The sequence below is a fragment of the Cynocephalus volans genome, chromosome 1, assembly GCF_027409185.1.
Source record: "Cynocephalus volans isolate mCynVol1 chromosome 1, mCynVol1.pri, whole genome shotgun sequence".
In the NCBI taxonomy this organism is placed as follows: domain Eukaryota; kingdom Metazoa; phylum Chordata; class Mammalia; order Dermoptera; family Cynocephalidae; genus Cynocephalus; species Cynocephalus volans.
In genome coordinates, this window is record NC_084460.1 from 12656574 (window position 1) to 12684280 (window position 27707).

General features: G+C 39.8%; 1 protein-coding gene across 1 annotated transcript in view; it reads right to left on the reverse strand.

Moving 5' to 3' along the window:
- Positions 1–27707, reverse strand: part of MACROD2 (mono-ADP ribosylhydrolase 2) — a 1973048-nt gene that overhangs the window by 167599 nt on the left and 1777742 nt on the right. The window contains 1 exon segment of the mRNA XM_063101974.1: positions 17433–17514. Coding sequence (XP_062958044.1) covers positions 17433–17514 — 82 coding nt within the window.

The window sequence follows — 27707 nt, forward strand, 5'->3', positions numbered from 1 at the left end:
AAGGGCTTCTAGGAGCAATTTTCATTGGCAAAGAATGGGAATATTATAGCAAAAACAAAGCTTTTCAGTATTTCCATGTGGTAGAAAAGATGTTGGAATCCTTATGACTTCTTGTGAGACATGACAAAGCAGAAACTCCAGGCAAGGGATGACTGATAATGGAAAGTCCTCACAAAGTAGGACTCCTGCCATTAAGTTGAATACCTGGACCCACTGAATCTAACAAATTGCTAAATCCACTTTTTGTAAGGTAATCGATAGGACTAGGAGAAATTTAAAAAATAAAGTCAAAAAGATTTTATGTTTTTTCTCCAACTGGTTCTTGGCCAAAATGAACAGTTAAATCTTATTAATGTTTAAGTTAATCAATAAATAATAGGCACTACTTAGAAAAATGCATGTTCCTGCAGTTTCTGGCTTGGCCAACTGGGCACATGATGGCACCAATTACTGAGATGTGGGATTTAGGAAGAGGGTGATAGGGGAGTAGAGGGACAGGTTTGGAATTTAGCTATGAATGTGTTGAAGACGCCTGATAGACTCGCAGCTGGGATGGCCTGTGTGCAGGCGAGTGTACCAGGGAGGGCTGGGCTGGACGCAAATGATCGGCAGGAAGAGCAGACAGAGCGGTCAACAGGACAAAGACTGCCCAGTCAGGCAGATCAGGGCTCCAGAGGGTTTCACAGGTGAAGTTGTGGGATCACATCAGCACTGGTTTCAGGAACCGTGCTCAACCCAGCCAAGAGGTTCTACTAACTTCAGCAAGGCCCGTTGCAGCTGAGGGGTGGAGACAATTGTGTGAGTGCTGTGGATTAGGGAGTGAGTAGCAAGTGAGGGTGACACACAACTCTCCAAAGACACGTGGCCGAGAGCAGAAGTTCAGTTCACATATAAAGTGAAATATAGGTGGGAGGACTTTCAGTTACCCTATTGTTTATTTTTATATTTATTCTTACTTCTGTGCCTTTTAAGGAATTATTTCATTCATATGCTATTCCTCAAAAGAATTTTTTCCCTTGCAATTCACCTCAATGTTTTCACCTCAAGAACAGAGACCAGTCTACCCAGCATGTTGAAAATGTCTTTCGAAAGCACCCTGCAGGGGTTTCTGTACAGATGCCTACAACATCCCCCCTTCTCCATGTAGCGTTTAGTTGTGTCTCTTTTACCAGAACTTCCTAATGAGATCAAACTCTGCTTAGCCGAAGCTCGTGTTCCCAGTTCTTTATTTGTTCTGCTGTTTATCAGCATTTGCTACACTTGCTGCACACTCCCCACTTTTGAAGGGACAGATTGCTTTCTGTCTATGCCTGCTGCTTGTTTCTGCTTTCAGGTTGCTTGGTTACAGCAACACTTCACCGGATTTTCATTGAAGGCAAAATGTGTTTGTACCTTTTGAGGCCCATCAAGTGGAAATGGTTAGCACCCATTTCCTAAGAAGGCAGTTAACTCATTTGTCACATTACAGAGAGCATGTCTTGTAGAATTCTAAACATCAATGTGATCTGCACATTTAAAAGTGCACAAATGTGCCATGTCCCTGTAAATATTCATAATTAAAGAAAAATATGCAATATTTCACTCTGTAGTTTTCGTATACATTGAAGGTGCCATTTGGGGAAAAAAACCAACTACAATTCAGACTGGATAAACAGTTTTCTTGTGTTTCTTTTACTTATTCAAAGACTTCTGGTGTGTTAGTTTTCTACTGCTGCTGTAACAAATTTCTGCTAACTTGGTGTGTTAAGACAACACAAATTTATCTTACAGTTCTGTAGGTCAGAAGTCCCGCATGGGTCCCACTAGCCTAAAACCAACATGTTTACAGGGCTACATTTCTTTCTGAAGCTCTATGGGAGAAGCTATTGCCTTTCCAGCCTCTAGAGACCACACGCATTCTTTAGCTCACGGCCTCCTTTCTCCATTTTCAAAGCCAGCAATGTTACAACTCTGAATATTCTTCCTTTGTCACATTTCCCTCTGACTCCCCACTTCTGCCTCCTTCTTCCGATTTTAAAAACCCTGATGATTACATTACCATCCCCTAGATAATCCAGGATAATATTCCTATCTTAAGCTCAGCCAATTGCAACCTTAAATCCACCTGCAATCTTATTTCCTCCTTGCAATATAACCTAACATTTTCATAGGTTCTGGGGTTTAGGATGTAGAAATATTGGGGGTGGGCATTTTTCTGCCTACCACATTGGATAAATCAAGAAGCATTTGCTTTGTATAAAAAGTGTCTGAGGAGTAGAACTAAGCACAGTTCCATTTAGAAATAGAACGGCTTCCTATGGGATCAAGTCCATAGGCTTAAAATCAAGGTTGTTTTTGAGTTCTGGTTTTTAACTTGATTTTTTCATAAAAGTGTCTCTTCTTTCTTTTTTAAACCCTTTCTCTCATATCCCCTTCCTTCCTTTCTTTCTTCCTGCATTCTTTCTTTCTTATATTTTTCTTTCAGCTTTCTTTTGTCTATCTTTCCTCACTGTTATGGTTGCAAAAGAATAATAATATTACAATGACAAATGATGAACTTGGAAACTACTTGCAACATATAATTGAAAGGACTAATCACCTAAGTATACAAAGAGCTCTTACAAATCAATAAGTAAAAATGAAACAGTCAATAAAAATATATAAAAGATATGATTATCAATTTAATAAAGAAATTGGGAGATACAATAATTAGAAAGGGTAAACCATAATAGTAATAAAAATGGACACTGTTTCTCATTATCTTTTTTCATGTACAAAAATGATAACATCAGAACATGAGGATATGACCCATTGAGAAGAGTAGGGGAAAAGTCAGCTCTCATATACTGCTCATGGGAATGTGAACTCAGCTTGCTAGCAGTAGGCATTCACATTTTTATGTCTCTGAATGGTAATCCCTGTAGTTATAGAGTACATAGAATTCAGCTGTAGTGCTATAAACATAGTGACCAACTTAACAATTACTTGCAAAAACATCTTAGTTCTGTATAAATTTTGAAAAACTAATTCCACTTTTAGAAAACTATTCCAAAATGTGGGGATGATGGCAATATTTATCTATAAAGATGGTTTTCTAAAGTTGGTATTTATAAATAAGTACAGAATAATTTGTAAAAATCATTCCAAAGGTCAATGGTATGTTTGTGGGTAAACATTGGGTCTCTTAACATTATGTTATGGAAGAATATATAATCACATGAAAAAAATGTTCATGATTTGTGTTGAGTGACAAAGGTTAAGTTATAAGTCTGAATTTCTGGTTGGCTGTATTTTTCATTTCCAAAGATCAGAAGGATAAGTAACAAAATGTAATGCATCTCTGGATTGTAGAAGAGAATATGGTTCATATTTTCTTCTTTTTGCTTATCTGTTTTTCACTATTAACCTGTACTACTTTTTTAGTAAGAAGTTACATTATTTTTTAAAGATAATACCGAAAGCTGTACTACCTGCTTTTAAAATTTTAATAAAAAATAAACATGGATTTTTCAAAGTATGATGCTTGGTCTAGATATCTATCTGAATATTTTACATTTTTATTTCTTATTTTTGGAATTGGCCCATTAGCACATTTGTGCATGACGAAACTGAAGGATAGAAAGGTTAAGCAGCATGCACAAAGCCACACAGCTCTTAGGTGGAACGGGATAAGAAACCATACTTGTTTCAATGATTAGAAATTATTCCTTGTGCTGACAGAGTCAGCACTTTTTCCCTACACCATAGATGCTTTTGGCTCTGTTGAGCCCTTTATTAGTCTTTGGTTACTTTCTCAGAAATTCAGCACCCCTGTCACCAATACTGCCTTCAAGCTGCTGTCTTTCAATCATTATGCTGACATAGAAAGAGGAAAGAAAACCTTAGTGGATCATGACACCCTGTGCTTCATTACTGTTCTTGCAAAACTGATGACCAGAGAGGTGGTAAGATGGGGAAGAAAAGAGGACATAAATATGCCACATGATTGGAGGAACACTAGTTTTTCAGGAGCTCTAGCACTATTACCAAACATAAATAACATGAGGATTTAAAAAAGAAAATGCTTTTTAGCAAACAAGAAGCTTCAAACAATTGCCCATGCTTTCAGGATTGCTACAAAAAGAAGCATTGCATAATGGAAGGGGTTTGAAGTCAGACATTCCCAGCTATGTGACTTTGGCCAATTTACTGAGCATTCTTTATCCTCTGTTCACTACCTTCCCCATAAAAGAAGATGATGAATCTATGCCACAGGATTTTGTTGGAAGGGCAGCCTCAAAGTCATGAACTGAATAAATCCTTCTTAAATACAGGATATATAATATTACTCTCCCAATCAAGGACTTATTCTTTTTGCTTATTACAAGAAGAGCGTCAACATTTCTCAGTCACGACATCACAAATTGAATATAGTCATCTTGCCTTATTTCAAAAGGTCTCCAGTCTGAACTGCTCTTCTCTCTCTATGGTGCCTGCACAATATGCAACATCACTTCTCTGCTTCTGCTCATCCTTTCAAGATCACTGCAACTGCTGCATTGTTCATGAAGCTTGCCCCCACCAGCCTGGTCCTCATACGTATTTGCCTTTGAATTCCTGGGTACTATGACTGAACCAGTATAACCAATGTTGTACTTGATTACTTGCTAATGTTGTTTTCCAAATATTCTGCACGATATTTACCTCTTTAGGCATACAATAAGAACTATATCTTAAATGGAACATTGATCAAAGCCTTGGGAACATAGTAGGCATATAATAAATACTTATTGATTGATGGACAGAAAGATAATGAATGATGGTGGCTGAGACAAACATGAAATCAGTGAAAAGGGAGGATAAAGAAGAGATATTGTGAATATTTTCTCCTGTTAGCTTCTAAACAGTAGGTCCAGGTAAAAATTTTCAAAATACCATTGCCCATTTGTCAGGGAATATAATTTTTAATTTTTGAGAAACATTCTTTTCTTACTACAAAAGGTAAAAAATATGTGAATAGCAATGCTGTGTTAAAATTACTGTTTCTGAAGACAATATACTTTTTATGCAGGACTTTGGTTAAATAGTGTCTCTGTCTTTGTTTTGTACCGCTATAACAGAAATATCACAGACTTGGTAATAAATAATGAATAGAAATGTATTGGCTCCCAGTTCTGGAGGCTGGGAAGTCCAGTATCACGGTGCTAGCTTCTGGCAAGGGGCCTTCTTGCTGCATCATAACATGGCAGAAGGCAGAGAGAGGGCCAGAGGGGGCTGAACTTGCCTGTTTGTAATGACACCAATCCCACCCATGAAGGTAGGGCCCTCATTGGCCTAATTGCCTCTTGACAGTCCCACCTTTTTAAAAAAAATTTTTTTTAATTGAAACATATTGATTGTATATATTTATGGGATACAGAGTTATATTTTAATACATGTACACAATGTAAGCTGATCTGTTGAGGGTAATTAGAATACTCATCATTGCAAAATGTAACCATTTCTTTGTGATGTGCACATTTGATCTCCTGTCTTCCAGTCTTTTGGTAACATGCAGTAAAACACTGTTATAGATCCCTGGGTTGACTGTACACCAATAGGACATATTTTTTTCTACCTAGCTGTAATTTCACGCCTATTAACCAGCCTCTCATAATTCCTCCTTCACCCTCCCTTTCCTGCCTTTAGTAACCAGTTTTCTCTCCTTTTAACAGTTGAACTTATTATTATTTATTTGGTTTTTTGTTTTGTTTTGTTCTCTTTTTTTAGCTCCCATATGTGAGTGGGAATATGCAGTATTTCTCTTTATGCACCTGGCTTATTTCATTTACTGTAATTTTCTCCAAGTTCATCCATGTTGTTGCAAATGGCAGAATTTCATTCTTTCTTATGGCTGAGTAGTATTCCATGGTGTATGTGTACCACATTTTCTATATCCAATCATCTGTTGATGGACATTTAGGTTGGTTCCATATCTTGGCTATTGAGAACAGAGCTGCAATAAACATGGAGTGCAGGTATCCCTTTGACATGATGCATTCCATTCCTTGGGGTATATACCCAGTAGTGGATCTGCTTGGTCATATTGCAGTTCTATGTGTAGTTATCTGAGAAACCTCCATACTGTTTTCCAAAATGGCTGTACTAATTTACAATCCCACCAACAATGTATAATCATTTCCCTTTCTCCACATCCTCTCCAGCATTTGTTATTTTCTGTCTTTTGAAAACAGCTAGTCTAACTGATGTGTTTTTGATTTGCATTTTCCCAATGATAAATGATGTTGAGCATTTATTCATATACTTGTTGGACATTTGTATATATTCTTTTGAGAAATGTCTATTTTAGCTTCCTTGTCCATTTTTGAATTATTATTATTGTTGTTGTTATTATTATTATTATTATTATTCTTTTACCATTGAGTTATTTGAATTCTTTGTATATTCTGGATATTATTAGCCCCTTGTCAGAGGTGTAATTCGCAAATATTGTCTCCCAATCTGTAGGTTGTCTCTTTACTTTGTTGATAGTTTCCTTTGCTGTGCAGAAGCTTTTTGGTTTGATAAAATCCCATTTGTTTATTTTTCCTTTTGTTGCCTGTGCTTTTGAGATTTTATTCATAAAATCTTTGCCTAGTCCCATGTCTGGAGCATTTCTCCTGTGTTTTCCTTGAGAAGTTTTATAGTTTCAGGTCTTACATTTACGTCTTCAACCCATCTTGAGTTGATTTTTGTATATAGTGAGAGACAGGGGTCTAGTTTCATTCTTCTATACATGGATATCCAGTTTTCCCTGCATTATTTATTGAAGAGGTTGTCCTTTCCCTGGTGTACGTTCTTAGAACCTTTGTAGAAGATCAGTTGGCTATAAGTGTGTGGGTTTATTTCTAAGTTTTCTATTCTGTTCCATTGTCCAAACTGTCTGTTTTTATGCCATTACCATGCTGTTTTGGTTACTATAGCATTGTAGCATAATTTGAAGTCAGGCAGTGTAATGCCTCCTGCTTTACTCTTTTGGCTCAGGATTGCTTTGGCTATTTGAGGCCTTTTGTTGTTCCATACATATGTCAGGATTGCTTTTTCTATTTCTGTGAAGAATGTCATTGGTAATTTGACAGGGATTGCATTGAATCTGTAGATCACTTTGGGTAGTATAGACATTTTCACAACATTAATTCTACCAATCCATGAGTTTGGATGTCTTTGTATTTTCTATTGTCCTCTTTAATTTCTATCGTCAGTGTTTTGTAATTTTTGTTGTGGAGATCTTTCACCTCTTTGGTTAGATTTATTCTTTTCTTTTATTATTACTTTATTTTTTATTTATGTATTTTATTCTTTTGGCAGCCACTGTAATGGGATTGCATTTTTTATTTCTTTTTCTGCTGTTTCATCATTGGTATATGCAAACTCTACTGACCTTTGTGTATTGATTTTCCAACATGAAACTTTAGTGAATTTGATTATCAGCTCTAAGTGGTTTCTGGTATAGTCTTTAGGCTTTTCTATATATAGGATAACTTTATCTGCAAACAGGGACAATTTGACTTCTTCTTTTCCAATTTGGGTGCCCTTTATTCCCTTCTCTTGCCTAATTGCTCTGGCTAGAACTTCCAGTATGATGTTAAATAGGAGTGGTGAAAGAGGGCATTCTTGTCTTGTTCTTGTTCTTAGAGGAAAAACTTTCAACTTCCCCCTGTTCAGGATGATGTGTGCTGTGGGTTTGTCATATATGGCCTTTACTGTGTTGAGATAATTTCCTTCTACACCTAATTTGTTAACAGTTTTTATCATATGGAATGTTGAGTTTTGTCAAATGCTTTTTCTCCATCTATTAAGATGATCATATGATTTTTGTTCTTCATTTTGTTGTTTGTGGTGTATCATGTTTGTTGATTTGTGTATGTTGAACCATCCTTGCATCCCCAGGATAAATCCCAACTGATCATGGTGTATAATCCTTTTGATGTGCTGTTGAATTGTTTGCTAATATTTGTTGAGAGTTTTTTCATCTGTGTTCACCAGGGATGTTGGCCTGTAGTTTTTGTTTTTGTTGTTGTTGTGTCTTTGTCTGATATTGTTATTAGCATAATGCGGGACTCAGAATAAGTTTGGGAGAAGACACTCTGCTTTGATTTTTTGGAAGAGATTGAGAAGAAGTGATATTAATTCTTCTTTAAAAGTTTAGTAGAATTCAGCAACAAAGCCATCCAGTCCTGGGCTTTCATTTTTTAGGAGACTGCTGATTACTGATTCAATCTTGTTGCACATTAATGATATGTTCAGGTCTTCTATTCCTTCTTGGTTCAATCTTGGTAAGTTGTATGTGTACAGAAATGTATCCATTTCCTACAGATTTTCAAATTTGTTGACATATAGTTGTTCATAGTATTCTCTCATGATTCTTTGCATTTCTGTGAAATCATTTTAATATATCCTTTTTCAGTTTTGATTTTTGTTATTTAGGTCTTCTCTCTTTTTTTTCTTAGACTAGCTAACCATTTGTCAATTTTCTTTATCTTCTTATAAAAACAAATTTTCAGGCTGGATGGTCTGTTAAGTTGGTTAGAGTGCAGTGCTGATAACACCAAGGTCCAGTGTGTGATCCCTGCATCCGCCAGCTGCCCCCCCGAAATAAAAAAACAACAACAACAACAACATTTTGTTTTGCAGATCTTTTGTATCATTGTTTTCATATCTATTTAATTTGGTTCTGTTCTAATCATTATTATTTCTTTCCATCAGCCAATTTTGGGCTTAAACTGTTTTTGCTTTTCTAGTTCTTTGACATGTAACATCAGGTTGTTTACTTGAGATCTACTTTTTTGATGTAAGCACTTATTGCAATAAATTTCCCTCTTAGTACTGCATTTGTAGATATCCCATAGGTTGTGGTAGGTTGTGCTTCTAGTTTCTTTTCTTTCATGGAATTTTTCATTTCCTGCTTAATTTCTTCTTTACCCAATTGGTTTTTCAGGAGCATGCTATTTAATTTCCATATATTTGTAGTTTCCAAAACTTCACTGGTTATTGATTTCTGGTTTTATCCATTGTGGTTTGAAAAGATACTTGATATGATCTTACTTATTGAAAAGTATGGCCTTATTCCTGACATTTTGTTAATTTTTTTGTGGTTGTTTTACCTATATGTTTTCCCCTTTCTCTTTTATTGTCTTTGGTACTTAGTGGTTTTTTGTAGTGACAAGATACAATTTCTTTCTCTTTCTTGTTTGTGTATCTGCTCTACAAGTGAATTTTATTCTTTTGTTTGTTATCATGATGGTAGTTATCATTCTTTTGTTTCCAGATGTAGGACTTCCTTAAGGATTTCTTGGAGAGCCAGTCTTGTGGTGATGAATTCCCACAGTATTTTTTGGTCTGGGAAAGACACAATTTCTGCTTCATTTATGAATGATAGCTTTGCTGAGTATAGTATTCTTGGCTGGAAGTTTTAGGTTTCTTTTTGGATAAGCACAGTAGTGTAGTCTTTGATTGATTTCTTCAGTTGTATGCATTATTAGACTTGTCCAATCTTGGGAGGGCTTGCTGGTGCCCTGATCAGGCACCTATGCCCCCAGTAGAGATGCTGGGGTGCTCTGCAGCTCCTCAGCTTAAATGGGTAATCCTTTGTGAGATTTTGGGACTGCGGCTAGGACCTTGGATTTTGAGGGAGTCAATGAGATGCTTAGCAGCCCCTCAGCAGAAGTGGGTGACTCTGGGTGGGGTCACCGGAGCTTCAGGTTGGGCCCTGTCCCCCCAAAAAGAGGTTCTGGGGAACTCTGCAGCTCCTCAGTGGGAGTGGCCACTGTGAGCAAGGTTTCTGAGGGAGGTCATGAGAGGGACCCTGCACCCCCAAATGAGACCCTGGGGTGCTCTGCAGCTCCAATATTGGAGTGGGCTACTCTGGGTGAGGTCACTGTGGTTGTGGGCAGAACCCTGCAACCCTAAGGGAAATATTGGGTTGCCCTGCAGTTCCTCAGCTGGAGTAGGCCACTCTGGGCGAGGTCACTGGGGTGGTGGATGGTCCCCTGCACCCACAAGGGAGACACTGGGTCACTCTGCATCTCCTCAGCTAAAGTGGGTCACCCCTACAAGGTCATTGGAGTTGTGGATAGGCCTATTCGCCACCCAAGCGAGATGCTGGATTGCTCTGTAGCTCTCTAGCCGGAGTGAGTGGCCCTGGGCAGGTTTGCTGGAGATACAGATGGGACTCTGTGCCCCTGGGAGAGGTGTACAGGTGCTGCACTGAAGAGAACAGGACCACCTGAAGGCCCAGATCAGTCAGAGTGATCTCTCTGGCTCTGTAGCTCCTCATCTGGAGTGGGCTGCCTCACACAAGGTCACACAAGATGGATGCTGGGTCACTCTGCAGCTCCCCACCTGGGGTGGGTGGCCCTGGACAGGCTCATTGGAACTGCAGGTGGAACTCTTAGCCCCTAGGAGAGGTACATGGGTACTCCACTGAAGAGTTCAGTGCCACTGGCCACTGCACTGGACTGCCTGTTCCTGGGGGATGCAGGGTGCTGTGCAGGCTTGGGTGCCAGATTCATGCTGGGATAAGGGGGCCTTAGAGTTGGGAGATGCCAGGGCTATTTGGCTCCAGGGCAAAATGCACCTGAGTGTTGGCTAAGATCTCAAAATGGAGATTTGCTGTGGCAGTCCATGACTTGGGGGCTCTGGGGGATTAGTCTGAACTCCCTCTCTGGACCAACACAGTCACATCGGCTCCCAGTTGCTCCCCACGTTGGGCTCATGGCCCACAAGGGCTGCATGGCTCCCCTGTAGCTCGGATTGCAGGTGTCCACAGCACAAGGGGAGACTACTGCCCACTCCCACATCTACCTTTTCCCTGCAGCAAGGACTTAAAAATTTCCCCAGAGGTAGTGTGCAGCTTTGCAGCTTTGCAGCTTTTGTTCCAGTCTGAGGGGAGGGGCACCGCAGCAACTGGGAGGGTTGGGTGGGGTGCTTCCACCACTGCCTAGTCCCTCGGGGTGGGGTGTAACAGTTGCTTTCAGCTGCGCTGGGGGAAGTCAATTCAGTGGCAGCTTAGTCTCTGGGATGAAAGGGTGTCACTTACCCCTGGGGTAAGACACAGTCTAGCACTAGCAGTTTCAGTTCCAAGATGGCACGGAAGCCATGCACACCACAGTGTCGGCTCCTCTGGGTGAGCACAACTGCGTGGACTCCAGGAAGCGCCGTCAGCTGGGCTTGGTGCCTGTGTGGGCTGCCAGGGTCCCCAGTGGTGAGGACGGTAGGTGTCCAAGGTGTTGATGAAGACTGCTGGGTTCCTCTTGCTTACATTTTCCCCACAGGGAGAAGTTCCTCCTGGTTCCCTGCTGCTCCTGGCTGGGGGAAGGGTTGGTGAAGCTGGGTGTTTTCTCCCACTTTCTGTGTGGCTATCCTGAGTGTCTGTGTTCACTAGCATTTGTATTACTCCTTTGATGTGTTCCAGTGCTCCCCTTTCATTATTTTCATCCAACTGTAGTTTATTCGCTGTTTTGTGTGTCTGTGTGGGAGAGATGAGCTGTAGGGTCTTGTAGTCAACCAGCTTGCTCCACCCCATCACTCCCAGCTCTAAACCCTTAGTGACTCCACTAAGGACACCTAAGCTTCCTGTGAGGCATTCAAAGACTCTCACAAAGTAGCCCCTTCCTCTTAGTGTCATTTTTCAAAGACACACCCTATAATCCAGTCATGGATAACAACTTGGGTTTTTTTCTGAAAGGGCACATGTGCTTTTCCTCTATTTGAAGTAACCTTTTGCTTTCTCTAAAACAGTTTGTAAGTTATTAAGATAAACATAAATGGAATTTTCCATCTAAAGCAAATCTCCCTCTTACAGGCAGGTGGCAGGATTTGGATAAGCACATGCATATCCTGGAATTTATTTTCCTATCTTATTAGTTTTCCCAGCTAGTTACTATTTAAAAGATGTTGTTAATTATACTTAACTATTAAGTTGGAACAAATATTGTGTATATTTTATAAATTTCATAACTGGAAAAAAAATCCTCTAATATCTTTGCTTTTGTGGTTAAAAATTAAAGACATTAGTGGATACTTTTTTTTAGTTATAGGTGTTTTCATTATGAGTCAATCAGTTGAGCTTAGATACTGGTAGGGGTTAAAGATTGTTAAAATTTAAATATTTTCGTTAACTCAAAAGTAATTTTATCAATCAATGGTCACCAAACCATTGATAACAACGAAAACTGTTAGTTGAAGGAGCGATGAACTGTGCTTGAGGTATGCAGAGAATAATTAGTGAATTTGTTCTTCCTTGCTCTGTATATTAGCCTTTACTTCCACACCTAGTCATTAGGTATATAAAGACCACATAATATTTGATTATGTTTTCTGGGATCATTACACTAGATTCATGGGCAGCAAGAGACGGATGATACCACGAGTGGGTTGGAGCCAGAAGAACCAGGAGGGGAGGGACTGGAAGGTGTATGTGGTTAACCAAGATCAACATATAGAAATCTATGGGTACATAGAGGATGGACAGGGTGTAAAACCAGAAGTCTAATCTAGGAGGGGGTCATGAATCCAGGAAGCCAGAGGTCAAGCTGAGGGCACAGCTTCCAAATCTAGCTAGACAGATAAGTTTGGGTAAGGCATCAGCAGTCAGAACACTACAAAATAAACCCAGTCCAAAGGCAAAGATTGCCTCAGTGGCCTGAATGGTAAGAGAGGGGTGGTTACAGAGGATGAAGCTTCTCAACCTCTGCACTACTTTTTAGGCATTTGTGGCTGTATAATTCTCTGTCTTTGGGGCTGTCTTGTGTATGGTAGAATGTTTAACAGTATCCTGGGCCTCTACCCACTAGAGGCCAGTAGCCCCTCCTCTCCCTCAGTTGTATGAAACGAAAAGTCTCAAAATGTCCCATGGAGGGAAAAATCATTCCTAGTTAAGAACCGTTTCAGCAAACAGGCTTTCCCTAAAGGGGAGGAGGGAAAGAGGGTTTAAACATGATGTCTCTCAAGCTTCCGATATTAGGATTCTTTCGTATACACAAAACTGTAAGTTCTTTATTATTATTAAGAGAAAAATTAATATCTCCAAGTTCTCTATTAGGACTTATACTCCAATAAAAAAAAAAATGACTTCCTCATTCCAGATCAAGAACTGTCTTTTTTTTTTTTTTTTTTAACATTCAATGAAAACTACATATAATAAATTCTGCACACTGGAAAACATAAACCTTTTATGTAAAGAACAAAGAGATTTCTGAATTGAATCATACAAATATTATTTGCTGTAGGCCAGGTAATGGTGCACTGTAACTATAAATTATTTGCAGCCAAAGCATATGATAATTCCATAAAGCTGCTATACTCTACTTTCAAATAATACATCTGGAAGGAAAGAGTCAAATGTGCTTCACCTCACAGCAAGATGTGAAAATGTTGAAAAAAAAAAACCACTGCTGGCTTTTTTCCTTTGAGGTTCCTACTGCATTTCCATGATGACCAGTATGATGGGCTGAATTGTGTCCCCCAAATTCTTATGTGCAAGTCCTTACCCCAGTACCTCATAATGTGACTGTATTTGGAGATAGGGCCTTTAAGAAGTAATTAAATTAAAATGAGGTGATTAGAGTGGGTCCTAATATGATATGACTGGTGCCTTTCTATGAAGAGGAGGGTAGGATACGGATGACTCAGAGGGAAGATCATGTGAAGATACAGGAAAAGACAGCCATCTACAAGCCAAGGAACAAGACCTCAGAAGAAACTAACACTGCTGACACCTTGATCTTGGGCCTCTAGCCTCCAGAATTATAAGAAAATATAGTTCTGTTGTTTAAGCCACCCACTCTGTGGTATCTTGTTTTTGCCACCCTAACAAAATAGTACGAGCAATTTTCCATCTTCTCTTGCAGTCAGGCTATAAGGCCTTTGGGCTTCCCCATTTACACTTACCATGTTGCCTGGATGATTTGAATTAAATTCGGTGTTGAAATCCATGGTAAAGTACAATTTGACTCATCTTAGAAACTTTTTCATGAAGATGTTTACAGGTATTAGAAGAGAGAGAAGCACGGTAGTTTTGGAAAATGAGGGGCAGGAGATAAAATTAGGAATGGGATTTTCTCAATATTAAATGCATCTTGCCAGGCGATGTCAGCCTTCTCTGAAGACTCTGACAAAACTAACCTGTTACCACTTGTGCAATAACAGATGCCATACTCAATTTTAAAATATAGCTGTGTTGCTTTCTAGCTGTATGCTTCATTTTCCATATCTAAAAGTAGGGTCTTATAGATTTGTTTAATGTAGTTTCTGCCTTAGCATTCATTTTTAGGCCTGATATAAGTTGTTTGAAACCCACATGTACCCCATCACTTTTGGTCTAGTTAAAACATCTCCTCCTTATATGGTTGTTTGCAGTATGGCCCGCTATTTCCTTATCCCACTGACCCCAAACCCAATACACCCAAGAGCCGCTGATCACAATAAAATCTAATGGTCAACACCAGAGTCATGTAAATAAATTCCCTCTTCTCAAGTGTCTTCTTTAATCTAGCCAATCTACAACCCATGCGGGAAAGTCGAAGGGGTAACACACATGGACCCAAATAAAGGCATAACCCCACAGATCTTTTCTTTCTCTTTCTCTCTCTTTCTAGCTCCCCATGTGGGTTGAGTTCTCTGCTACCTCCTGAATTCCCATTGGCATTCCAATGGCACCCCTAATCTCTCTGGGACTTGTAACAAGTTTCTTCTGTTTCATGCATTTTGGATTTACTTCCTTATTGTGTCTCACCTGACACACACCCAAACTTAACTTTCCCCCTGGTCAGGCCTACTGGAGAGAGTGGCTATTTTGGCTTACAGCTACTCTTAAGGGAGAAAGACCTCAAGACCAAATTAGAAAGAAACCATAACAATGGAAATCACAGCAAAGGGCTAATACAGTACCTATTTTGTTAGAGTTATCATGAAGATTAACTGATTTAGCCCCTGGAAAGAAATAAATAGTGTGTCTGGCTGATAGAGAACAATAAATAAATGTTAGCCATTATTCCTATGATTAGTATTAGGTAGTAGTTATGTATGTGTCATATCTGTAGCATGATCTCTTCTGGTTGAACCTTTATTGTTTTCTCATACATTTTGTCTCAGATTCCCAATTATGAAATTTATAGACATTAGATTAAAGTACCCCAAACAGAGATCTGATTTAATATGAAATGACTTTTTTGTATGCATTATCATTACTGCTTTGGGAAGGTTTATGAACACTAGTTAGAGATATTCTGAATAAGTCAGTCTGGGGGAATATATGACAGGTCAGAAAAATTATATTCTAATCAAAGATGGTATTGTTATGAATAAACCATAAATTCAGATTAAGGACCGATAATGTATATCATCTGTATTAGCAGCCACATATATTCCATCACCTTTATTTTGCATCGTTAACATTTGCAAATGGATGATGCCTCAACATTAAAGAAATACTCCACAATTTTTGAGGGTTTTAACATTTAGTTTAAAAATATACTTACTATTATAAATATGCACTTGAAATAATTTTATGAGTGTGGCATGCTTCAAAGCATTGATGTGAAACCGAGGATGATTTTATCATTATTTCACTAGTACTGAGATGCATTTTTAGATGTATTTTAAGTAGTAATTTTTCAAACAATAATTTGTTTGCACAGTTATTAATATATTCTAGACCCTTAAAAGTGTCTCATTTTTAAACATTTTCAGTGTGATTTTTATCTCTGTATCATTGGAAATACCAGCTGATGGAAAGATTTGTTTCATTATCAATGGATCGTAAATGTGCAATTATTTTTTATCATATGCTAGAGTGAAAACCAGTTCTCATTTAAGAAGATATGGAAACAAATATGATGTCATTATTTCCAAACATCTCAAGGGTCTAAAATTTATAAAATCTTATAAATTATGCTGCTATATTGACAAGACATGAGAATATTTGCATCACACACCACAGCAAGTCACATTTTTTACATAATGAATACTTTCTTTTAAGAATACTTAAAAATGTAGGCACCTATCAGCTCACTGTGATTACATAAAGGAAATCAAGAGAAAAGATGAACCAGGAGAATGAAACAGGAAAAAAAAAAAAAAAAAAGCCATCAGATTACGGCAGGAAGAATTTATTAAATTCAACTCGTTTCAACAACTACTTGTTAAATAGCTATTATGTGCTTTGCACTCTGTGAAACACTTAATTGCTTAAAAATGGAATAAAAGTGAAAAAAGGAGGAGGAAGAGAAAGGAGACAAGATCACAAACCAAACCCTGTTATTCATCACATGGGAGCCTTTGAGGAATTTACATTATGTTTCAGTGAGGGAAACACTTTAAAGACCAAAATTAAATGCATTTAGCAGATTCACCTTTCAATTATAAAATCGGAGAGGACTTCAAATTACCCAGAAGAACTTAGAACTTTGAGCATATGCACAGAGTTGCACATCTCCATTGGTTTTCTGCAGGTGTTCTCAACAGCTACCGCATCCTACTCCGATCTATAGCCAGAGCATCCTCTTTATCGCTTGGCTTTTAGAGGCTATTTAGGGGGGTGAGAATACACCAGCACCCTTCATTCCCTCCTTTCTGCCTGCCAGAGTCAGGCCACTTCAAGTGGAGATGGAAGCCTCAAAAGAAAGCTCTGTGAAAGTTAGGCACCAACAATGCTCACAGTAGCTTGAAATTTCTTGGAAGCAATTCTTACCATGGCTAAGAAAAGCATTCTGGGCATTGTGACTTTTACGGCACCATAAAAATAACAAGGCATTAAACAAGCCTCAGCCTTAATAGTCTGGAAGAGGAAGAATGGGAGAGATATTCAAATTACCCAAATCCAGCCAATGGCACATTCAGTCAATGTAAATCCGTAATTCAAGCTTCTTCAATAACCTTGAGGTTTCTACTACATTCTAAAAAGAAGTGTGGAATGAGGTGGATGGCTACCGTTCTGATTGTCCTAGAAAGTGCTGTTGTGGTCATTACAATCAGGGGTGAGAAAATTGGTGTACTTGGGGAATGCAGGAACAGTTTGAATTCTGACTACTATTATAAACAGGTTCCTCATAATTGCCAACAAAGGTGTGTCACATGGTCGATGTTGGCACAAAGCCTGGAAAACTTACAAGATGGAAAAGGAATCACAGATCATGCAATTTAGGGCCAGAGGAAGGGCCTTTAGAAGTTATTTGGTCCAGCTTCTCACTTTTGATGTGAAGACCTGTGACCCAAGAGATGAACTGACTTCCCCAAGACAACACAATGACCTTGTGAGACAGAGAGGTATAGAGCCTAGGTTCTCTGTCACCTTGTTCAGTTCTTAGAAATGGTAATACAAGTTGCTGGGGTGACTGGTGTGTGGAAGTCACATCTGCAGCAGTCCTGGAGAAATACAAGTGATGCCTCCACTCCTTCAATCCTCAATTCCAAAGGAAACAAATGGCTTTACTCACCTACAGGGAAAAACTCGCTCATTTTCTTTTTGTAGATTTTGAAGTCAACTTCTAAGAAGACACAGAAGATGATCCGATCCACCTAGAGGCAAATAATAAACACTCAAAGTGCCTTCCCAGAACACGATCTCAGAAAAAAACCCAAACGGAACAGCCTCATACAAATTTTTGGTGCTATACAGCTAACTAGATCACAGCATCGAGTGAAGTTCAAGAGTGTGTGTGTGTGTGTGTGTGTGTGTGTGTGTACTCTGCAATAAATAAACCCACCGGCTTTTCAGTGGTAAGATGTTATATAAATCAAATAAGAAGTAATAAATGACAATAAGCCACTTTGCAGCAAGCTATAAATAAGATCTGAGATTTTGACAGGATACCTAGACTTTATGTCCTATAAAACAGCCACACAAGAGGTATACAGCAGAATGACAATAAAGTGTGTCAGTAAACAAAGAGCTCTTTTTCCTACTCTTGTTAGACAAATATATTTATCAAACCTGTTAATATTTGAACATGGCCTAAAAAGCTTCTACGCAGTTTAATTTGCATGAAGTCACTTGCTTTTAGCTTAACATACTTGGAAATGCAACAGAAATAAAATATAATTAGTTGACAGTGACACAAGGTCAATATAACATTTAATTTGGTAGATATTATTAAGTAAATGCCACCTCAGAAGTAAAATGTGTACATAGTCCCCTTTTTCTGTTTTGAGAGTGCTTCTGCATGTAAGGAGTTTCTGTGAAACACTCAGAGAGTAACGTGGTAAACAGAGAAGAGAGATGGAATAAACATAATTGCTCACGTATATCTGATATTAAATCAATGACTCAATTTTGTGTCCTGAAAATAAATACCCTTTTAATTCCTTCATTTTAACAATGTTAAAAAAAAGTGAACACTCAATATATCAAACTGCAACTGGCAAGTTGAATAGAACATCGAGTGAAACATTTCTCAGGGCAGTAGGAATGGAAGGGGTTGTGCACATGGCAGGATGAGAAAGGACCCAATCCCTCAGCCCTCCCAACCTGTGGGCTACAGATCCTGACAGCCACGTCCCGCAGTTCCCGGTAGGAGAGAAGATCTACAGGGGTGAGGTGGGGGGTGGAGCTAGGTGAGGAGAAATCACCTGGGTTGCCTGATGGACGCTGAGATTTGGTTCCCTATTCCCTGCGCAAGTCTAGACCTCCTCTAAGCTGGTCTTCTTCCTGGGCAGTAACTGGACTTCTGTGTCGTAATCATCAAAGACTATGCGGACCCTGCAACTACCCTCTTGGGATGGATTATAAGAGGAAGCACCTGGTCTTCAGAAGTGGAAAGACTAGGGTGCAAATAGCCATGTTTCCTTTTTCCTGTATTTACATTTGTGTCTGGTGTCCAGTCCTGTCTGCATATCATTAATATTTTCTACAAATGTAAAAACGGGCGTCATCAACTCACTCTCTAGGCGAATTATCAATTTAGTTGAATAGATGATGAACTCTGTGCAATAGTGAATGTGCATCTTCACTCTCCTTATGGCATGTATATGCCCAAAGCTCAAAATCATAATGTTGAGTGATAGAAATGAGCTGCAAAAGGACACATATTAATTTTCTAATACTATTTATACAAATTATTAAAACATAAAGATACAACAGTATAGGAATCCATGAACACATACAGAGGAATGTCCCATGCAACTTTAGTATGATAGTGCTTTCTTGGGAGGAAGGGAAGGTAAAGGGATGGGCAGGTAAAGATTTAACTGAATAGTTATCTCATTTATTTAGAATGAAAGGATATTTGAGAAAAATAGGGCAAATGGCTAATAGCTATGAACTATGGGGCAGGTACGTGAGTATCATTGTTTTCTATACTTTTCTGTATATTTGAAATACTTCATAATTAAAATTCCTAAAATTAAAAAATAAGATTCCATTCAGACTCATTACCTTCCCTTAAACACACACCACTTTCCACCCATGTCGAACTACTTGGAGTTTCCAAAGACCAAAGCTATTCTCACTTCTGTGCCTACGATTGTTGACTTTTTCTCCAGGCTTCAAATGGTCAGATTATGTCTAAAGTCACCTAACTGTGATCAAGAAAATTTGGCTCAATGCAGCTCTAAGAAAACAAAGCTGAACAGTGTCATTTCTATCCATTTTTTCCTATATGCAAGATAACTTACAAATCATGGGCTTTTTTTTTTTAATTTTCATGTTCCTTGTGTGAGTGTGAGTATGCCTGTGAGAGAGAGAGAAAGAGAGAGAGAGAGAGAGAGAGAGAGAGAGTGTGTGTGTGTGTGTGTGTGTGGAGGGGCTGTTTGTTGGCAATGCTATTCTCTGCTATTAAGTGCACTTTAAAACACCATATAGACCATACACAGATTTTTAAAATATTGTAAGAAATTATAATCTACCTTTTAGCACTTTAGGTTCTGTTGTCATGGAAATGCATGGGTCCAAAATTGAGCAGCTCATTGTATTTTCCCAGAGAGAAAATGGTTGAAGAGAGTGAAACACTTTTATTTTAAAGTAATTGAGTTGCCCAGTTCCCTGCCCATACCCTTGGTCCCAATACTAAAAATATCTTGGAAGCAAAATGAATCCAAAAATTAACATCATTCACTGAGTACTTACTATGTATGCATATAGTGTATGTATTTACATATGTGTACACAAACATATCCTCTGGTTTTATTGTTGGACAAGAGCTTTGGGGCTTGCCACAGTGACAGACAGATACACCTGTCAGTTTGTCCCTGTAGTTTCCAGTTTTCCCTCATGACTTCTATTTAGTCCCTGTTCTCTTCCATTTAGCACCCAGCCTTCCTCTTGACCACCTGTTCTGCTGACATACTCCAGGCTCCTGTCAGAGGTGGAGGCAAAGTCGTCCATAGTCTTCTTTACCAGCTCTACTTCATGAGTACCGGTCAGCAACTCTGTCTGCTCAGCCAACCATCTCCTTCTGGACATTTGCAATCCCAGTTTCTCCCACAATTGTGTAAGATCTAATACCTGTAATAAACTTCTTATTCCATATCACTCACAGGGTTCTGCTTCCCTGATTAAACCCAGCTGACATAATCTCTAACATCATTTCATCGAATATCATGTAGAGAGATGCAGTGAAGTGCAAAAAGTAACAATGTTCCTATTTAGAGAAGTGTAATCTACTGTGGCTACTCAAATTCCAATTACCTCCTTCCGAATGAACTTCTGTTGGCCCACCTTCTCGGTGAACTTCCTGAAGTGTGCACCACTCTCTTGGAATGGAGGTGACTTTGTATATTTAAAATGACTCACTTTTTTTTTTTTTAAAGAACAAGTTATCAATAAACTCAGATGGATGCCCAGTCTAAAACATAATAGCACATAATCAAAAGGCAACATTAATATTTTTTGTAATTAGCAACCTGACTGTGGTCCTCTTTAAACTGGAACCCTATGAAGAATGAGGTGCTCATCTCTGCATCACCAGGGCATGGGACAAGGCCTGACACATATAGGAGCTCTGCAAATATTCAGAGTGTATGTTTTAACAAACAGACTTGACTAAATTGCAGGTATGTAGCAGATGTTTTTCAAGGGTGTTTAGTTCTAGAACCCAAAAATGATATATTTAGGAGCTAAACCTTCTTTTACATTTGCTAGAAGACCTGAGAGCAAAAATAGAGGAGCCTGGGTGCTTTGGCAAAGTAGAAAAGCACCATATAAAGGGCCCGAGTCATTTACTGTCACCAGCTGTCATCTTCTTCAATGATACTCTGTTGAGTACAGTGGCTCTCCAGCCCAGTGCTGACATTTTCATATTTTACTAGTTTCACAGCAGCAACAGTGATGCCCTGCGAACTAGGAAGTATTAAAAGCTAAAAGCTTTCTAAAATGAAAATATAATATTGAGTACTGACAAGAATATAGATTGACAAGAACTTTCACATACTGATTTTGAGCATAAAATGGGTGCAATCACTTAGGAAAATTATTTGGCAGTATCTACGACCTAGCAATTTTACTCCTAGGTAAACACCCAGCAGAAAGTACACATATGCTCACCAAAAGACTTACCAGAATGTTTACAGCAGCACTATTTGTAGTATTTCTGAATTGGAAACTACTTAAATGCCCATAAATGATAGAATGGATAAATAAATTATGATGTATTCATACAATGGAAGATTACAAACCAATGAAAATAGAAAAATTACAACTGCATACAACAATACAGGTAAATCTCACAAATGTAATGTTGGATAAAAGAATCCTGAAGAGAAAAAAGCACACACCAGATGACTCCATTTCTAGGAAGTTCAAAAACATTACAGAAATAGGCAAAATCACCTAGGGCATTAGAAGTTAGTGTAGCAATTGCTCTGGGCTGCGGGTTGGTGAAAAGGGACCAAGGCGGATGCCTGGGATCCTGGGATTTTTGATCCAGATTCTGGTTCCCTGGATGTTTTCAGTTTGTGAAAATGCATCATGCTGTGCACTCAGGATCTGTGTTCTTTTTTGTATGTTGTACTTCAATAAAATTTTTTTAAAGGTTGAAAGTCTTATGTTACAGTTGTCTTGGTCAACAATCAAAAATCCACTTTCATTGACTTTGAGGTCAAAAAAGTTCTTTAAAGGCTGACCTTTTAAAGGCAATCTTTCCATATATTTCCATGGATGCCAACTATAGCTCGCCCATCAAGGCATAAAAGAGTGAGGACGTATTTCTCTCACCAAGACATCCATTAATCCACAGTTGGGGGTTTATGCCCCCAAAACATGATGACATAAGTTCTATTAATCTTTTTCAGCCTCATATCCACTGCCCCCAAAAGTGTGACACAGTGAAGCAGGTTTGGAATACCTGCAGCCAATATCTATTTTTCATAGCTACCAGTCACCGGGCAGCTGACACAGCCAAGATTATCCTGTGTTCAGTGATACTGGGAGAATGAATGGATTCTGGTCAACATAATTTGCTTCCCCAACAACAAACATTCAGAGACCTAGTGTGCATGCAATTACTGTTTTAACTGAGGACTGACGGAGGGGCATCTTGCGCAAATGTAGCCTGGTGGACAGCTGGAGTGCAGTCCCAGACTTCCTGAAAGAGAAACCAACACTCACCAGTGCAGGCTTGGACATGGGGTATTTTCATAAACTAGTGGTTGCTGCCAATAAGTAAATTAAATTTCAGGGCTTAAGTATCAAATGTGTTTAAAGACAGGTTTTGAGAGGGTGAAGGACCAGGACAACAGGGGCTTCCTTGATGTTATGAGTAACTCAAGGATAAATAGAGTAGAAAAGGGATCAAGTCACTAATGATTCATTGAAGAGGAAGTTGGAATGCCCGGGCCCTAGTCCCTCCTCCTCTCCCACCAAGTGGACCAAAGGAGAACAATCTGCCCTTCTCCCAGTGTGGTAGTTTTCTGTTGCTGCACGACAAATTACCACACATTTAATGCATTAAAACAACAATAAATTATTATTTCACAGTTTCACGGTAGGTTGAAAGTCCAGACCCAACCTAGTTGGGTCCTCTGCTCAGAGTCTCAAAAGCTGTAGTCGAGATTTTAGCTGCACTTCAGTCCTCATCTGAGGCTCAGGGTCCTCGGCCAAGCTCATTCAGAATGTTGGCACAGCTCAGCTCCTTGCAGTTGTAGGCCTGAGGTCCCCATCTTCCCACTAGCTATCAACCAGGGACAGCTTTCACCTTCTACAGGCCACCTGCAGTTCCTTGCCATGTGGCCCTGAAAGGCAGTTCAGGACATGGGTGCTTTCTTTCTTCTGGGCCAGCAGGAGTGTGTCTATGACTTCCTCCATCTCTAACCTCTAGACTCCTTTTAAGAACCCACTTAATTAGGTCAGGGCCCCCCAGGACACTCTCCCTTTTAACTATCCTGACTGATTAAATGTCTTAATTACATCTGTGAAAATCTGTTTTCCTAATAAAGGGAGTGACTATCCCATCATATTCACAGTTTGCACGCATATTGAAGAGGAGGAGACTGTACGAGGTGTGCACGCTTGGGGACAGGCATGGGCTGTCTTAGACTTTGGCCTCCCATATCCAATTACCTCCACATAACCAGCTGCCTGTGTTCCAACTTGACATTGCCATTTACCAGCTCTGTGACCTTGAGCAAGTTATTTAACCTTTATAAGCCTCAGTCTTCTTGTCTCTAAAATGGAGGAATTGATCTTATGGGGGATAGTGACTTAAAACAACACTTACTAGCTTATAGCTCTGTAGGTCCAAAATCTGGAACATTGTGACTGGGTTCTCTGTTCAGGGTATCACAAGGCTGAAATCAAGGTCTCAGCTGAACTGAGCTCATGTCTGGAGGCTCTGGAGATAAATCTACTTCCAAGTTCATTTTGTTTTTGGAAGAATTTACTTCCTTGCAATCATAGGACTAGGGTCCACATTTCCTTGGTGACTAGCAGCTGGGGTTCACTCTTAGCTCCTAGAGGCCTCCTGCATCCCTTACTGTGTTTCCACCTCCATCTTCAAACCAGCAAAGGTGCATCAAATCCTCTTCCATTTCCAGTCTCTGACTTCCTCTGTATCTGACCTATAGATCTAGGTTTAAAGAACTCAGGTGATGGGGTCAGGCCCAACTAGATAATCTCTCTATCTTAAGGCCTGATTTGGGACCTTAGCTGTATCTACAAAATTCCTTCACAGCAGTGCCTACATTGTGGTTTGGATAACTGAGAAGTCTGTGTACACCACAGGTCAGGAATCTTGGAGGTCATCCTAGAATCCCACCTGCCACAGTGGTTATAATGTCTATGTAAAATGTTTTATGTAAAGTGTTTGGCAAAGGGTAAATTCTCCATAAAAATTAGTTTCTTGTTTGTAAAGTTGTTGTTCATAAAGTATCTGAAACACCTAGCACAGTGCTGGCAAGTAGATATAATCAGTGTTCACTTGGTGAGTCCTTTATTTCTACCCTCATCTTTTAAACCAGGCCAAGACATGGTATAAGCCAGATGAGAATATCAGGAGCACTTTTCTGTCTGGCACAGTGAGAGACATTTTATTTCAGTTTCTGAGGAATTCTACCTTAAAAGAAACATTTATAGAAATGTCCCATATTATACAGAAGCAGCTCTGGTTTCGTCTGGTCATAGGAGCCCATGAGACAGAGGGAAAATGGCTAAGCTGGCAGTTGATCTGCTGCAATGGAAAAAGATTCCACAAGACTCTACAGGAGCTCCTGCTCTGACACTGTAAAGTCCTTGTCAAGTGTCACCAAAGATCATTCTTCCCTTTCTTGAAAGTATGAAGTATGCTCACCCTTGTGCACACCACCATGGAAGCTAGTATTTCAAACTCCAAATTACAAAATGGAAAATTTTTTTTCTCTGTGTTCCCAGAGAAATTTGGATGAGTTGGAAAGCATTTATAATCCATAAACACTCAAAGGGCATTTTTGCATTTTGAAATTGCTTCTGCATGCATAAAAAGGATCCTTTATTTTAAAGGGGGTTTGCAAACCCAGTACATCTGTCATTACTCCATGGCAGCACAATTCAGAGTCTTCCTGCTTTGTTTTGATCAATTGCTCTTTTTGACTTTTCTTCATCTCTGTAAGAAAAACGGCCATGTAACTGAAGAACCAAAAGTTATTTTGGTTTGAGCTAGAGGCTCATTCATATATGTTAATTTCCAAGCCTGCTCCATATTGACCAAAATGGACACATCTGTCGTGGTCCTTGCAGCTGCCCCATATGTGAAGCATAGAACAGAGGCATGCACACACACAGGCTTAGGACCTGCAGTTCTAAATTCTAGCATGGCAAGCATGTCCTGCTCTGCCCTTGTAACCAAAAACAAAACAAAAGAAACAAAAGAAAAAAACCAAAAGATTTTGGGAGAAATTTGGGGGAAATGCCAGTCAAAGATAAAGAGCAGGTTTCCTTTTACACTTGGAGAGAAAGTTATGGTGTGTTACTGATACCTGCCCCCTCCCTTCAGGACTAACACGTATCATTCTTCTCTTTGCTGGCAATGCTGGTGGCTGACAGTTCTCAGGAGTCCCTCTCAGAAGATTGTCCTCTGCTGAAGAGAACACCTGCCCCACGCTGACCCTCTCTTCCTGGAACCAGCCTGCATCCCACAGTTGACTTGTGCCGCAGCCCGAAGGCCCAGTCCTCTTCCCCCAATTTGATTTAACTCTGAAGGGCCATGCCTTATGGGCTGAATTGTGTCCCTTCAAAATTCATATGTTGAAGTCCTAACCCCCAGTACCTCAGAATGGGACTGGATTTGGAGATAGAGACTTTAAAGAGGTAACTAAGTTAAAACGAGCCTACCCTAAACCAATATGGCTGGTGTCCTCAGGAGAAGAGGAAATTTAGACACAGACACGCACCAAGGGAGGAACATGAAGACACAGGGAGAAGGGCAGCTGCTAGCTCAGGAGAGAGGCCTCAGAGGAAACCACCCTGATGACACAGTCATGTTCAACTTCCTGCCTCCAGAGCTGTGACAAGATAAACTTCTTTTGCGTAAGCCAGCCAGTCTGTGGTACTTTGTCACGGCAGCCCTAGCAAATGAATACACCATCTGAGCTCCAGAGCTCCTTGTGGGATTGAGATAGGAGGTGCTCAATTTCCCTGGGTTTGGGTTTCAGACACACCTCTGGATTTCCAGCCACTCCCTGAGGTCTCAGGCCCCTCCTCTCGGCCCTCCCCCAGAGGAGAGGTACTGTGGCTGGCTGGACCTATTTTCAGCAGCCTCTGCTCCCTCACTTTTGGAAGGGAAAGCCCAGTGTTCTCCAGCAGGAAGAACTTCTGGTTGCCAAGGAGGTATACTTGATGGCATGCTCTGTGTCGGCCTACCTCACCCCTACATCACCCACAAATAATCAACCTGCACTCTATTGCCTGCTTAAAGTCTGTTTTGGGGAGACCCCATATCAAGAGTTGAGGAGAAAATTGGTCAATCAACTTAATCTCTCAGCCTCCAGCCTGTCAAAGGTTAATTGAATGCAATGCAAGGTGCAGACTCCTCCCCACACTTTGCTATCCCTTGCATGGTGCCCTCATGACCCTTAAACTGAGAAGACAGTGCCAGGAACAGGTATTTTGACACAAACTTTCTCTTTACCATCTAGTCTGTGACATGCAATTACCCTTCCAATGATGGAGCTATTGTTTATCAAGCACTCATGCAGAGCTCATGTCAACCCCCCAACCCAGCTGCAACCCCCTGTTGTACCTGTATATTTCATACTCCCGCTCCCCAGAAAACTCTGTTTCCTCTTTTTTTTTACTTGATTAAGAACATCTGCAGAGGTGGTTCAGACACAAAAGTTAATAATTACTCTTTTTTTGTCACAGTAGTTAAAAATTTCAAGGAAGAATTGTCATTCATTGCTGCTTATGAGGTTGCTCGTGGAGGATAGTGCTTTATAAAGCCAACAAATCATGGCCTTAAAAAATGTTGTCATTGGGAGAAATAAAAATCACTCCTCAGAACAAGAATTCTATGGCCCTGAGGCCTGGTGATGCTCAAAGGAAGGGGTCCCCCACATACCTGTGCAAACTGTCCCATGCATTCCCATTTCTCCAAGACATTTCCCTCAGCATCGGACATGCACACAAATGCCATTTACAGTTCAAGGGAAGCTCATTAACGTATCTTCTGAAAGAACATTTTGTGAGGACTAAAGCTGTTTTTCTCAAGCTGATGTCCCTCCCACTCCTTCAAGAAAGAATCTTTTTGTTCAAAAGGCAATCCCCTAGAGAATAATTTCCCTTGAGTAATTTTCCATAGATTCATGTCTCACACAGTGTGAAGCAGCAAACCAAAATAGTTCTGGTGGCAACAGTGGCACACGCACATGTGCGTGCATGCGTGTGTGTGTGTGTGTGTGTAAAAGAGAGAAAGCAAGAAAAAGAGTGAGTTCCATCTGTCCTTCAACATGCTCTATCTGTTCCAAACCCCTGATTGTCACTTTGTATTTTTATCTACTTGTGGCTATTTCATATCATCTCTCTCTTTAAATGCCAGCTAGAAACTGGCTGGTTAGCTCAGTTGTTTAGAGCATGGTGTTGATAAATGCCAGCTAGAGGATCATGTTCCCCATCTAGACCGCAGATCTCTGGGGAAGACACCACCTTTTGCTTTAGTCATCTTTCCACCTGGCAGTCGATGCAGCCAGCTGAAGGGTATAGAGAAAGATCTCAATCATACTGCTCCCCTGGACCAGTAGGCTCTGAATGACCTAACTCAGGGACCCCCAAAAGAAAGAGTATTTGAGAAACAGGTGGAAACATTGGTTCC